Genomic DNA, 15028 nt, shown 5'->3' on the forward strand with positions numbered 1-15028 from the left:
ACTATCAAGATTCAAAACGGTTATCGTATAAGTATTGTGAATAATATTATGATTGTTAAATGTGATTGATTCGTGCAATTGAGAAAGGGAGAGATAAGACTAAAGAGCGTCATTCTTTTAACACTTGGTAGTTGGTCCCTATAATAAATTTGACCAATCAATGCAGCTATATTATCCGGATACGTTTTTATTTATGTTTTTGTGTGTGTGTGTGTGTGTGTGTGTGTGTGTGTGTGTGTGTGTGTGTGTGTGTGTGTGTGTGTGTGTGTGTGTGTGTGTGTGTGTGTGTGTGTGTGTGTGTGTGTGTGTGTGTGTGTGTGTGTGTGTAGGCTAGTAGTAGACCACTGTCAAAGTCCTTCTTATCGCCTTGCGCGCATTGCTGCAGTGAACGCGTTATCTGAGACAGCCTAATGTCTAAATGTGAAGGGAACACCCTATAGTCATTACCTATCTGCCTTTAGCAGAGATCGAGGGGCCATATGCACCGTGCAGCGCCTTGTCCTCTTTTACCCTGTCAGAGTCAGAGTCAGAGTCATCATAGTCGTGCCAAATGATCTCTTGACATCAGCCCATGAGTTTTAGTGTCCCCCCGCCGTGTGAAAAGCTTGTGTCCGACCGCGGGCCGGCCGGACACAAGCTTTCCACACGTTAGGGGGGGGGGGGGCACAAAAACTTCTGCATGTGGAAATGCAAGCGTGGTATGTCTGCATTTTAACGGAGATGGAACAAGTTACCGTAAGCACGAGTTTGCCCACTTCCAAAGAAATACCAGTTATTCACATAATCGGCTTTTAAACCGTAGGTATACAGCTATATGTATAGCATACACACAGCCTATATGACATGCTTATATTGTTTGCTGCCTGCAATTATAGCCTATACTGAATGTAAGAAGTGCACGGAGATCCAGTTGACACATCTAGCGCTCAACTTGTGCGCAAAAGCGCACAATGTACCATGACTATACAAAGTAATGAAAACTTAATATTATTGCGGTCTTTGCGCTTCACGTCTCCGACGACGATCCATTAAAACAACAACCAGCATACAACTAAAAACAACAACAGATCGACATCGCATCAAGAAGGTCCTCTCATCATGACATCAAGAAAGAAAGAAAGAAAGAGAGAGAGATTCTTAGAAAGAAAGAAAAAAAGAAAGAAAGAAAGAAAGAAAGAAAGAAAGAAAGAAAGAAAGAAAGAAAGAAAGAAAGAAAGAAAGAAAGAAAGAAAGAAAGAAAGAAAGAAAGAAAGAACTTACAATCAGAAGCGCCGTCAATTCTTCTCGCCGCGATGCAGGGACCAACAGTAAATGTCTTGTTTTCCCCCTTCGGTATTGTCTCCAAATGGATCCGTTTTAAGACTCCAGTCTATTTTAATTTATGACTCACGCATTCTTGTAGGGTCAGTCGCAGTGACCCCGGAGGGGAAAGTTAACTTGCACGGGGAGTGTAGAGCAGTATCTCGTCTCTCTCTTGGTATAAGCCTATACTTCTTGGCCACAGCGTAAGTAGAGAAATCCACTATTTCCAGTCGACTCGCGAAAACGACATCACGCATGACACACTGGCATCATTTTTGAGGAAGAGACTCTAAAAAAAACGCACGCGGCAATCCCTGCGCCGCTCCTCCGAGCTCCACAGGCATTCATCCCTTCCCGTCCCGTGTAGGCTAGTGTTGTTGAGTGGTGACTGGGGTTCAGTTGGTGCGCCGAGGCGAGCAGAGCACATCAGAGAGAGGGCTGTTACACCGCGGTGTGGCAGACCATGAAACTGCTGCTTATTGGTGCGCTCACACACAGAGGCGCTCCATAATATGCATCCTTTAGTTTAAACTCTTTTCATATCGAGGTGGTAGGTCACGTAGGTGGTCCATTATTTATTCGGGATTTGAGCCTGCACGGACCTCCATTTGATAACATTTTGCCTCAATTTATGTGTTGGATAAAATGTTGTCCACATGCCATGCTGTATTGATGTTGGTAGGAGAGACAACAGGCAAACGTTGATCAAAATAACAATTCTTCTACATTCTCTAATTGTGTAACTATGTAAATTAAGTAATACAGATAAAATACATTAGAGTGTCGAATGAAACCAAATGGACCCGCTAATAAGGGTCCGATTGGTTTCATTTTTTTCATTTTTTCAGATGGGGGTCGGCGGCCAATTACATATATTTTTTGGGGTCCTTGACATGAAATAGTTATAGAACCACTGATATAGAAACATGGTTTTAGTAGACATTTGTATAGAATCTGGTCTCAGGTCTAACTGGGTTTAATCAATCAGTCAATCAACCAACCAATCAGTACTCTACCGTCCACAGCCTATAATGTGATGATCCAATTTAGGCCTTTTTCTACCTGGCTGGAACTGAAGTGAAAATGACTCATGTTCTATTTACTGTAGGCTAGTTCATGCAGTGCTGACTGCACGTTCAGTTGGTTGGTTGCAACTTTAGAGGAGACAGAAAGATGAAAATAAAAGAGCACCATCATCAACAGCCTATTCTCTCAAGTAGTCCATGTTATGGTGACAGTTCTTACCTTACCTGCATGGATCCAGTTAATTGTCACCTTGCCGTGAGAAGCAGGTCTATTGATTCACTAGAACAGCTTCACTCATGCATGATCGGCGGTGAATAAAAACAAGAAGTCATCAGCTTTCAACCGAGCGTGTAAATCAAAACCATGCAGTGCACGCCATGCAGTTAAACCATTTTGATAGTTTCCCCTCGTGAGTTTGAAATTAGGACTTTAATAGGCCTGCCCTCAGTTGGTTCCCTGAGATGTAACTGTCAGTCTCTCTTGGTCTTAGACAATCAAAAACAACTCAAGCATTTCCTCCCGTCTTGCTTTTAGAAGGTAATAGTAGTTTGGACTGCGTGCATGATGGGACAGTGGGACCCCACCCCGACACAATCGCTCTCTCTCTCTCTCTCTCTCTCTCTCTCTCTCTCTCTCTCTCTCTCTCCAATTTTCAATCCAAAGGAGCTTTATTGGCATGACGCATAAGAAAACATACGTTTACATTTACATTGCCAAAGCAAAAGTGGAACAACAATCTCTCTCTCTCTCTCTCTCTCTCTCTCTCTCTCAAATGGAATGCGTAAAATGGAAACGCAATATTACAACCACTTAAGGAATTCTCTAGTAGGCTATTTGTGCAGAGCTAAGAGCTAAATCCGCAGCGATTAACCAAATGAAGAAAAATGCAATGCAGCTTTATTATTATTATTATTATTATTATTATTATTATTGGATTATATATCAATATCAATGAGGACGACATATTTGTGTAGGTCGGATATAATTATTAGGATATAATAATTATCGTCATTTTAATAATAATATAAGATAGCATATAATAATAATAATAATAATAATAATAACCACTAGCTTTTCTAAACGATCACCATGAGGTATAGCTTATATGGACCGTTAACCATCAACATATTGAACCAAAGGACCTGCAGGACATTTTTGACCACCAAACCAGATTTCAGAATGAAATCATACAAATGTTCCCACAAATCAATAAGCTAAACCCGTCTTTTACCAATCGGTAGTTGTTGGTTTAGGACTCGGAGGGATATCCTGTCAGGTGCAACCTTTATTTTATTAGACCTAACCTTATAATTCCTATAACCTTAACCTCAGTAAAACGGTGCCTAAACCTAACCTCATTCCTAAACTTAACCCCAGTATAAACAATGCCTAAGCAGCCTAACCCTAAACGTATTCCGACCTAACCTTATTCTCAGTCAAACAAAATAAAGAATACAAGAACCGCCCCACCGAGTGGTCGGCGGGATAAAAAAAAGCGGGCCATATGGATTTGGATTATGGGCGACCTACGGTATATACCTGTTATACTCGACAGCAAACCATCAGTGCCACTTTACGATGTGGACATTTATTTTGAATGCATGCATATAAATTCATGTTATTGTTCAAATTACATAGCCTACAATTATCGGTCGTTTATGTTTCCAATTGTGCATCGTAAATAGGCATATTCCAGGCTACTGCGGCCTGATACATTTTAGTATTTTTGTTTAATATTATAATATTTACGATTTGTGAACTTCTAAACTTAATCATATATATGCCTAGCAGTGGTTTTCAACCAGTGGTCCGGGGACCACCAGTGGTCTTTGAGGCGGTTCCAGGTGGTCCCCAGCTAAATGATAGAGAGTTGGTAACCAAATGAACCCTTAATTGGATCTTTAACTCTTGAGAGTGTAAAATGAAACTACGGGTCCATTTGGTTTCATGTTACGCTCTCAAGAGTTAAATTATTGTTTAAAATCTGCATACTTAATTTACAAGAAGTCTACACAAAGAGTGAATGTATAAGAACTGTTATTTTGAGCAACGTATATATGTTTGCCTATTGTGAACAAAATCTTATCCAACAACAGCAAAATACTCTTTTTTTGGCCGGGTATGCAGGCTAAATGTCATCAAATGGTGGTCCGTGGCTCAAATGCTGAATAAGTAACGGGCCTTGATATGAAAAGGGTTGAAAACCACTGATATATAGAATCAAAGTGCGCCGAGAGTTTCTCAGCCAGATTGGAGGGGCTTGTATCCCATTAGCACTCTTACGCCACCTTTTGACTATAATGCAAGTGTGCCACTATGAAAGCTCCAGATTATAATGTGATTGAATCATAATGCTTTTGAAATGGGCCCTTTATTTATAATTAATGTGTGTAGTATTTAATTATATTGATTCTCAATATAAACTGTTATTTGTCTATTTATTTATTTGTATTTAAAAAACATACATGGCTATTAGTCCTATTTACAACAGTGGTCGATGTATTTGGATATTTATATTCATGATAATTCATACTTGTACTTTGTATTGTTGTAGCATATACTATTGCATGGCATGCTTGCAGATTCATAATTTGACTAATTATTTTAAAAATCGTATTAATTGTTCAAAAATAGCAGATCTATATAGCTCTTAACTTTCTGCACTATGTTGTGATCTTTAGCCTATTTCTGAATTAAAAAAGGTATAAATATGGCTTATTAAGTGGTTAATGATATAAATGATTATAGTCCAATATGATTCTAAAATGCAGCATTATGCATAATGAATGAAAGTAGAATAGAATAGACCGTTGCCTTACTATATACAGTTATCACCCATCCTTATGGTCATGCCTTGTGACATCACGCCTCCATATATGGTCACGCCTCATGACATCACGACTCCATATATGGTCACGACTCGTGACATCACTCCTTGTGACACGTCACACCACCATATATGGCTATCTCCATGATCGATCACGACACTGAACTCAACATACATGGAGAAGACTGGATCATCACCTAGATCTGCATAATACGGAGCCGGCCAGCAATATACATCTGACCTCAAACCTCAAACCCTTGGCTTAGATCTCCACTGACCTGTTCTGACATTTCCATATGTTGATCTGACTCAAAATTAAACGTTTTGCTGTAGGCCTATAGTTTCGTTTAAATGCTGAATCCATAGTTTTACATGCTTAATTAATAGTTTTACATGCTGAGTTCATAGTTTCACGTTTGTTTTGTTTTATCTTATTGTGAAGAGATCGGCCACCGGGTCGGAAGTCGTATTGTTTGTTCGGTTGTTGACTGTGTGCTAGCCTAGCCTAGCATGGTGCTGTCTACCATAGACTTAGAAATAAGGGTATCTATGCTTTATTTAACTATAAGAAACTAAACGTTTCGTCCACCATGAGTTCCGATGAGGACAGACACGGGACAAAAAGAGCGGCTTCTCCCTCTCAGGTGTGTAGACTAGTCAACACAATGTCAACTTTATCATTATTATTACTGTAATACTGGTCCGTGGACCGTTAGCCTGGAGGCTAGGCTATAGGCTAGCGCTGCACTCACATTGATTATAAACACAATAACACATACACGCGATACTGTTTTATATTGGATATTATTATGACGATGATACCCGGTACGTAATATCATGTTACGATATGGCCCTGGATTAAGAATGTCATAGATTTCTTTTGTTTATTTTTCTGAAATTGTATCTGAGTCGGGCTATTTTCCCCAAATAGTGTTTGAAGTTCCGTGTTTACGGTCCGTGCATCTCCATATAAATGTACAAATTCCAAATATAATGTGCCTACCCCAAAGCCACTGGTGATAACTGAGCATACGGGCACTTCGTCGTCCGTAATATTCCGTTTCGTTTGGTAAATGAGTGTTTTAATCTCGTCTGTGCCTGAATACCATTGCATACATTGAATGTAATGCCGAACTTCACCTTATGCGCCCTGCCACCACACCCGTTGAGGAATACAGGGAACGTCCGACACAGACGACATTTAAAACACTTCTTTATTAAACATGAAACAATATGGAATATTATAGAACACAATTGGCCCCGTATGTTCGTGTAACATCCGAGGCTTTTGGATATAAAGCACTTCTTCATCATGGACATGTGCGGGCTTTAAACACAGGCCCCCAGAACCTAATTGCAGAAGTGTCCAATACGGTCATATAGATACACTAATGTCAGAATCGAAAAAATAAATCGACATAGGCCTACAGTCTTGATCCAAGGTTAACAACGTTAACATAAGCCTGACAAAAATAACAATATTTAATTAATCTTGCTCATCGCACATCTCAAGTTGTAGGCTATTGTGTTTGTCTCAGTGATGTAAAGCCAGTCAACTATTACACCATCTCAGTGTAATATATAATTGGTGTAAACTATTAAATATGTTTTGGGTGTGTGTTGATCACCTGTTCAACATTCCGACCTGATTTTATATATTGTTATACCATGGTGGTGTACAGTGCCAACTAAAGTCTCTTTAATGTTTATGTTGTACTATTATATTACATTAGTCAGTTATTTTCAGGTGTGAGGGTATAGTGTGCTGATGTACAGTAGATGTAACGCTAGGTTTTGTGAACAGGAGGACGACGATGGCTCAAGCCAGTGGGCTGCAGCTGCAGCCGATCTCGGGAGTGATGCAAGGAGACAGAAGTTCTTGCGGCTGATGGGCGCCGGAAAGGTATGTTGGCTTTGTTTGTTGCAGACCATAAAGATATATGACATACAGTACATGTCCCCCACCTGGTCATCAGGTTAATATCAAAATACTGATATATTTATTGATTTCAGCTGTTAAAATTCCAAACATGCAAGCATGATCCGCTTAATTAGTTCAGTCTTCTACGCCGACACGTTGTGAGCTTGTAGATCAGCTATTTTAACTATTTTTGTATGTTTTTCAAAATAGTAAAAAATGGCAAATAAGTTTAGGGATAAGGGCCGTAACACATGTGCACGCGCAAACACACACACAGCGCACGCATTGCTTCTTTGTAGCTCTCTCCAATCCATCATGCCGACCATAGGGAGGACCCAGGTAATAATGATGTAACATAATGTTTTTCTAAGCTGTTGTTGTACAACAGCACTGATCATTAGGTGTTTTTTTGTTAACTCTTCTCAGAAAGAGCATCCTGGAAAGCTCATCATCGGAGACCACAAGTCCACCTCCCATTTCCGCAGTGGTATGTGTATCTGATGTACTACTAATACACCAAGCAGTGGTATGTGTATCTGATGTACTACTAATACACCAAGCAGTGGTATGTGTATCTGATGTACTACTAATACACCAAGCAGTGGTATGTGTATCTGATGTACTACTAATACACCAAGCAGTGGTATGTGTATCTGATGTACTACTAATACACCAAGCAGTGGTATGTGTATCTGATGTACTACTAATACACCAAGCAGTGGTATGTGTATCTGATGTACTACTAATACACCAAGCAGTGGTATGTGTATCTGATGTACTACTAATACACCAAGCAGTGGTATGTGTATCTGATGTACTACTAATACACCAAGCAGTGGTTCCAAAACCTTTTCATGTCAAGGACCCCCAAATTGACACTTATTAGTCCGCGGACCCCCATCTGAAAAGATATGCCAGGGACCCCCATATAAGAAGATTTTTACGGCTCTAGCAGTGATTCTCAACACGCTTAATTTCAAGGACCCCCAGTTTGACATGCATTAGGCTACGGACCCCCATTTAATGGCATTTCTATCTCTCAATCTCAATTGATATTGTATAACCACTGTTAGTTAACAGGTTAATTTGGTTCTATTTGTACACTCAGAGTTAGAGCCATAAGGGTCCATTTGGTTCCTAACTATCCATCATAGCTGTGGGACCCCTTGGAACTCCCTCAAGGACCCCTGGGGGTCTCCGGACCCCACTTTAGGAACTTCTGTACTAATACACCAAGCAGTGGTATGTGTTTCTGATGATGCTAGAATACAACAAAATGTCTATTTGGCCTCAATGTTTGACACTGATTGATGCAAGCCTATAAACACAAGTCATATTTAGTTTTAAAGGAAGAGAACATGGTCAGATTTTGATATAGAGAAATGTAAACTTATTGTAAAAATGTAATTGGTATATATTGTAAATGGCACAACATGACTTGATCTAAAAGGGTTAAAAAGACACTTTTAATATAAGCAGCAATAGAGTTTGAACACTGCTAATCGGTAACGCTGCTCACTGTTGGTGTGCTGTCTCCCCCTGCAGGCCAAGAGGAGCAGAAGATGAGCTGTGAGCTGGAGATGCAGTACCAGCAGGGCATGGAGGGAAAACTGTCCGGACGGAACCGCAGGCACTGTGGACTGGGCTTCAATGAGGTGAGGACGAAACCACGGACACCGGACTGAGCTTCAATGAGGTGAGGATGGACTGGACTGGGCTTCAATGAGGTGAGGATGGAATGGACTGGGCTTCAATGAGGTGAGGACGAACAGGAAAGGAATATGGCAGAGGAAAGCAAGGAGTTGAGAGAGGAAAACACTCAGATGGTACTCCCAGAGAGTAGAATCACGAAGACGTCCGACACGCGTTACCCTAATTCTATGTCCTAACTATTACTCAAAGTATTATTTTAACACCATAGATTTCACTGTGTAGTTTAGGAATGGAACACATTGATGAAGTTCCCAAAATCAGTGGTTAAATGATTTGCCTCTTTAAAATGTGGGTTTACGATAGTGACTCAGTTGATGGCAAGCCAAAAATATTGGATGTGGAGTAGTGAGTGATAATTCAATTGTCTTGGCTGCAGCCTCAAAATGTTATGCATTGAGAATACTTTTAATAAAGGCTGTGTGGAAGATGTTTGTATCTGTATGTACTGACAAATAAACTTTGATTCTTCAAAATCAATCACAATGTCAATACAAGAATAACTTTCAGTGAATATTACAGTTTAGTTGAGTGAAATATTAAGATGACAAATCCTAATGTCTTTCACCTTTTACCTCTGCTCCCTCACTTCAGGAGCCTGAGCCCTTCTCTTCCCTGCCGCCGGAAAGTCAGACAAATCCAGCTGAGCCAGATAAATCCACCAGCCCGAGAGAAGTGGAGCCCTCGGAAGCGCAGGAAAAACCCCAGAGCGACAAACCTGAGCCAAGCCAGACCTCGGACCAGGCCTCTGAGCAGACCTCGGACCAGGCTTTGGACCGAGATTTGGACCAGGTCCAGCCTGACACGCCACCACAAACAAAAAAGGAGCGTAAACCTGTCAAAATGTCTTTTGTCAAGTCAACATAGTACTGTGTGTGTGTTACTGTATGTGTGTGTGTGTGTGTGTGTGTGTGTGTGTGTGTGTGCGTGTGCGTGTGTGTGTGTGCAGGCATAGGGTGGTGAGGAGTTACTTTTTTATGTAACCTTGAAACACAGATTTGTACATTTCAGTTGTGCATTTTGATGGAATTTATTTTGTTTTGGCAGTATTTTCGGAAGTAACCTCTGTCACAGGCAGCCATTCACTGATAAGGTGAAGAGAGTGCAAATTGGTTTTATTTTTTAAATGTGTCAAAAACTGAAGTGAAACTGAAGTGTATTTGACAAGCCAGTTCAGATCAGACATTGGTGATGAGACTGACCTGTTTCAGAATGCTGTAGTGTAGAGAAACATGCTAGTGGTCTGAACTAGACCTTCTCAGGACATCTGAAGCCAGTTGTGATTGTTAATAAGCCTGTCAATTGACATATAGATTGCATCAGAAACTTGTTCACATTGCTGTAACCAATAGAAAATAAATAAAATTCAATAAAAGAACAGCCTAGTGTCTAAATAGTCTCACATAGCCAGATGTATAAGTCTAGGCTATAGCTATAACTTGAAAACATTTTACAGAGTTTAAAAATAACTACATTGCAGAACCTTTAGGGTATACAAATCCACAGAGGGGTGCCCTGGGCGCGGCCATTACTGAGGTGTAATCCATGGAGCAGGTGCTCCGTAGGCCAGGTGTGGCTGATCAGTGCTGCTGTGCTTAATGGTACACCTCAGTAATGGCCGCTCCCAGGCAACCCTCTGTGGATTTGTCTATAGTCCTTCATATTGGGACCGTATCAGGATTGGTTTTCAAAGACCTGGCTATGATAACAGCTGGCTGTACAAGAAAAGAATGATGGATTCTTGCCAGACGATGCAAGAGAGATGCAAGGATGGAACTTGCTGTTGAAATCAAAAGGCCAAAGCCAAATTCCAATACCTAAAATATCAGCCACTCGTTCGCTCACACTGTATTGTTCACACTGTTACGGTGAAATTGGTGACCTGCTGAAATATGTGACAAAAGTGTCCGAGCGGTATTCAGGCAACATATCTAAAGACCTCCATGTAAGTTATGTGAAGTCCACAGGTGGCATATTTCGGCAGGTCACCAATGTCACCATAACACCACCATGCTGGAGTATGATTGAGTGAGTGTCCAAGATTTGGGGTATTGGAATTTGGCTCAAGAGAAGACACGTCAGTGCAGAGGATTGTGGCCGTTTGGGGAAAAGTTCAGAAGGCCCTCACCCGGCCCAATAATGTCGCCCAGAGGAGCCCCACAATTATGATCCTGAGACGTCTTTGTGGATGTCCCAGGACACCCACAAAGACGAAATAGTTGGGTTTTATGTGTTCGTGCTTGTCTCCTTGATGTGAACAGGACAATTGATTGATTTGTTTTTTTACATTTTGAATGTTTGAGTTTACAGTTTCATTCAGTTTCATCACCAATCTTTGATCTAAACTGGCTTTAAGTGTAATAATGGTTAGGCTTTGCTGGACGGTGAACTGACTGGCTTACTATGACGGTGTAACATTGTTCAGCCAACATTATCACAGATGGGAACCCTGTGTGCACTATGGATTTTCATCCAATGAAACAATACTTCCCTGCCAGTCCGCAGGTGTGATATACCTGTCTGAAAACCAATAAAGGGAAGTACTGTACCACAGATCTCAGTTTGGTGATGTTATTTTAAGCATGGAAGCATTTGTATAATAACTAAAGTAAACATAATTTCTGGGTGGATTCAAATGACAGTCAGTTGGTATCTGGCTCAATATTCCAAGATTCAAAATGTTATACTTAATGTTTCAGGCTGCTATGCATAAAACAGTGCACAAACAATTTGTGCAACATATGTCAATTTAGATTTTTTTTTACATTATATAAATAGCTCAAAGTATCACAATTATTGTCTCCACCAGGCCGAAGGCATGGGGAGAGAGTATGTTTTGCACTCCGTCCGTCCGTGTGTGTGGGTGTGTCCGTCTGGACAGCTAATCTCTGGCACCGTTGGCTTGATCTTAGCCATACTCTGCACACACACTCCCTGAATGCCACAGCTGAACCTCTGCCCCAAGGTGTTCACATTGGTCTCTTATAGCGCCACCAGGAGGCCTCTGTGCAAAACAATTTTTTGGACAGTACATATACAGACTTTGTCCAAACATCACACAAATTGGTACACAGTCTCTCTAGAGCCATTCACGAAACGGGTCTTTCAGACAAATCACGAAAACATTGTGTGATTTCCGTGAAATTGTGCATGCACATTCCCACTAGGCAGAGGAAGAAATGCCACTGGAACATTTTCAACTCAGCCTCATGGAGGCACTATAACTGGCCAATAAGTGTTTTTACCTCAGATCTGTGTATAACTTTGTATGCACACTTCCTAGAGGGCAAGGAAAAACCTTTGCCTGGAATATTTCACATCTGCTTGTTATAGCGCCACCAGGAGGCCAACATATGTAATACACATTTTCTAATATTACTCCTAATCTTATCCACATTTCACGCAAATTGGTACACATGCTCTCCATAGTCATGTGATCAAGACGGGTTTGTTTGATTTCTCATAATCCATCCTGATTTGCTACGATTGGCTTCTAAAGTTTTTAGGAGTAGCCCGTTTTGTACATATCACCACAACGCATGCATATTCCCACTAGGCTGAGGAAGAAATGCCACTTGACAGTTTTCAAATCGGCTACAACAGGCCAAGTCACGACACACACACACACACAGGGTTTGATGAGGTCAGATCAACATAATATGGAATGTCAGAACAGGTCAGCTCCGTATATGGAGATGTAAGGGTGGCAGCGGGGGAAGTGTCTTGAGTGTACAGCGTGGGTTTGAGGAGGTCTGGCCATATATGGAGCGTGTCTTGAGTGTACAGGGTTTGATGAGGTCAGATCAACTTGAGTTGAGCAGTACTCAACTTGGTTGAGTACTGCAACATACGGTTGCAGTAGCCTACTGTTGAGTTCCAAGGATTTACTCATGACGTTACAGTCAAACACAATGTTGGCCATCGCACCAACACTGACGTACTCTTTATAATCGTGACAGTCCTTGTAAATTTCATTCAAGAAACATTACTTCTAGTAGGTACAACTAGCTAGAGTTGAATACCACACAAGCATAATTATACATTATTATAAATAATTATCTTACTGTATTACAAGTGTGATTTAAAAAAAGCTAGGGAGGAAATCATATTTTGTTAAAATAGTTTATTTTCAAAAGCGTCACCATTATTGATCTGTTTGTGCTTGAATTATTACTGTAAGTGTGTTATGCATAATAACATTGTGTTTACAGGGGGAATCCTTGCATTTCACAGCAGTGTTAAAGTTATAAAAACATACAATCTGGTGTATGAACATCAAACAAAAATATATTATCATAAATACAGGTTTCATGTATGAATGTATTCATTTGCTGTCGTTAAATATAATCATTGGCTTTAAACGTGTCAGTCATTAATTAGTTCACTCTCCAAAATCTAGAAACCATATGTGGCACAGAGGCTGAAGGTAAAGGTTGTTAATGTTCAGTGTTATAAAATCACCATCATTTATGTCAACACAAGTGTTATAACTCACCATATGTCGACAGAAGTGTTATAACTTATGTCAACAGAAGTGTTATAACTCACCATATGTCAACAGAAGTGTTATAACTCACCATATGTCAACAGAAGTGCAGAAGCAGAAAAGCAACAGTTTGATTTACACACGCACTCATTTTCAACCTATTCTTATACAGTATATCGGGGGTCATCAATGTGTCCGTGGCAAAAGACTTGAGTTGTCTGTGGCAAATGTTAGATTTACACACCATTATAATGTTCTTATAGTTTCATCATAATACCGAATTACTGAATGTCGACAATTTAGGTTAACTTCATAATATGATTTACTACAACAGAACATTAGTAGGAGTCAACTTGTAATAGTCGTTCACAAATGCTATTTGCAAGGACCCCCTTATAACTTTGAAAGTGTACAAATGGAACACCATTTGAACAGTCTCAGAGTTACAGACCCGTTATCGTCATTCAGGGCTAGTTCGTTATGTGTTTCTGGTGATATTGTCCACACATTTTGTATGTCTATAGCAAACATTTAATTTGGACAAAAATGTCCACCACAAGTCAGCATGGAGATGAACCATGCAGTATTCTGGTCCTTACTAATGCTCATCACTCTGTGTCTTATTGGTGGGATATGGACATTTCTTATTGGTGGGCTGTGGACAGTCTGCGTCTTATTGGTGGGCTGTGGACAGTTCTTATTGGTGGGCTGTGGACAGTTCTTATTGGTGGGCTGGGTGGACAGTTCTTATTGGTGGGCTGTGGACAGTTCAGCATGACTGAAATAGAAGCCCTTGTTCTAGCATTATTTTGTTTTTAAATGATGATCTGGGACAGAAACCGAGTCGACAGAAGTTGTACCATCTTATATGAGCATCAAGTTGAAAATGGGGTGAAGTAGTCCTTCAGGTATTAAAACAGTGTTTGGGTTCCTTCATTTCTCTTTCTGTCACTCACACGGTTAAACTCGTGTCACACTCCCATTCCACGTCACGGTTGGCACAATGATCCTTTTCTTTGGGTCAGCGCTCAGAGGCAGCTTTGGCTAAAAGATAAATAAAAACAAAACACATTTGGATAGGTTACATTTGAGTCTGATGGTGGTCGATATGTCAGTCCGACCACCTGAGTCATAGTAGGCCTACTCTTAAAGTATCCAAGGTCCACCTGAGTCATAGTAGTGTATGATATAGTATGATGATGATGATGATGATGATGATGATGATGATATCAAAAGTTTTTTCTTTTTAAATAAAAATAAATCTAATAATTGATTTACAAACTAATCAAAAAGATTCCATAAATAAAATAATAATTAATAAGTAGTGAAAATAGCCAATCTACAAGCTCACAGCACGTGTAGTGGACTTGTAGATCTACCACACCTGGTCAAGTAATTTCCCCAAATTCAAGGTACCAAAAGTTAACTCTGAACTTGGTAGATCTGCTTTTAGCTTCTGTGGCCCTAATAAATGGAATGACCTGCAAGCCTTTTAAATTGACCACATTGGTACCCTTGAGTCGTTTTAAAACCTTGGTGAGCATACAGACCCCCACAATATATAACAGTTGGCTTTTTATTTGTAAACCTATGTAATTCACATGTATACCTTTAGTTTTTTTCTTTCCCTGATCTTCTGATGTATTGTGATGTTTTTCTATATGATATTGTATTACTCGATGACACTGAAAATGAGTTTAATTACTCTGTGTTATTTCGAGAATAAACAAAACTTGAATGAATGGTTAACATTTCA

General features: G+C 40.1%; 4 protein-coding genes across 15 annotated transcripts in view; 1 reads left to right on the forward strand and 3 right to left on the reverse strand.

The window, feature by feature from the left end:
- The window catches only part of LOC310856921 (transcription factor SOX-6-like), a 167801-nt gene extending 166139 nt beyond the window's left edge, over nucleotides 1-1662 (reverse strand). For all 3 annotated transcript variants that reach the window (XM_083762474.1, XM_083762472.1, XM_083762473.1), the window contains exon 1: nucleotides 1261-1662. The gene's annotated coding sequence lies outside the window, so the exon portion shown is untranslated. The remainder of the gene's footprint in view (nucleotides 1-1260) is intronic.
- The window catches only part of anapc13 (anaphase promoting complex subunit 13), a 250307-nt gene that overhangs the window by 16406 nt on the left and 218873 nt on the right, over nucleotides 1-15028 (reverse strand). The gene's annotated exons all lie outside the window — the stretch shown is intronic.
- On the forward strand, nucleotides 5619-11363 carry cUnh11orf58 (chromosome Un C11orf58 homolog). Of its 2 annotated transcripts, XM_083762481.1 has the most exons (6): nucleotides 5619-5799; nucleotides 6960-7058; nucleotides 7503-7563; nucleotides 8622-8731; nucleotides 9381-9701; nucleotides 9736-11363. In XM_083762481.1, exons 1-5 carry the CDS (start codon nucleotides 5746-5748, stop codon nucleotides 9651-9653), a joined length of 597 nt encoding a protein of 198 aa, XP_083618607.1. In that variant the 5' UTR covers nucleotides 5619-5745; the 3' UTR covers nucleotides 9654-9701; nucleotides 9736-11363. The 2 variants fall into 2 exon arrangements, with proteins under 2 accessions (XP_083618607.1, XP_083618606.1); XM_083762480.1 differs by having other exon boundaries at nucleotides 9381-11363.
- Nucleotides 13508-15028, reverse strand: part of plekha7a (pleckstrin homology domain containing, family A member 7a) — a 169567-nt gene continuing 168046 nt past the window's right edge. For all 9 annotated transcript variants that reach the window (XM_083762467.1, XM_083762469.1, XM_083762464.1 and 6 more), the window contains one exon: nucleotides 13508-14316. Coding sequence is in view for 1 of the 9 variants with exons in the window: in XM_083762465.1 (XP_083618591.1) it covers nucleotides 14294-14316 (23 nt within the window). In the remaining 8 variants the exon portion in view is untranslated. The remainder of the gene's footprint in view (nucleotides 14317-15028) is intronic.

Source organism: Protomyctophum parallelum (assembly GCF_964188405.1).
Source record: "Protomyctophum parallelum genome assembly, chromosome: 4".
NCBI lineage: Eukaryota > Metazoa > Chordata > Actinopteri > Myctophiformes > Myctophidae > Protomyctophum > Protomyctophum parallelum.

Excerpts from the sequence above, each read along its gene's own strand:
- cUnh11orf58 (XM_083762480.1), top strand. The coding sequence starts at position 5,746 with ATGAGTTCCGATGAGGACAGACACGGGACAAAAAGAGCGGCTTCTCCC. Across the intron at positions 5,800-6,959 it reads GAGCGGCTTCTCCCTCTCAG|GAGGACGACGATGGCTCAAG; the intron begins GTGTGTAGACTA and ends TTTTGTGAACAG. Across the intron at positions 7,564-8,621 it reads CACCTCCCATTTCCGCAGTG|GCCAAGAGGAGCAGAAGATG; the intron begins GTATGTGTATCT and ends CTCCCCCTGCAG.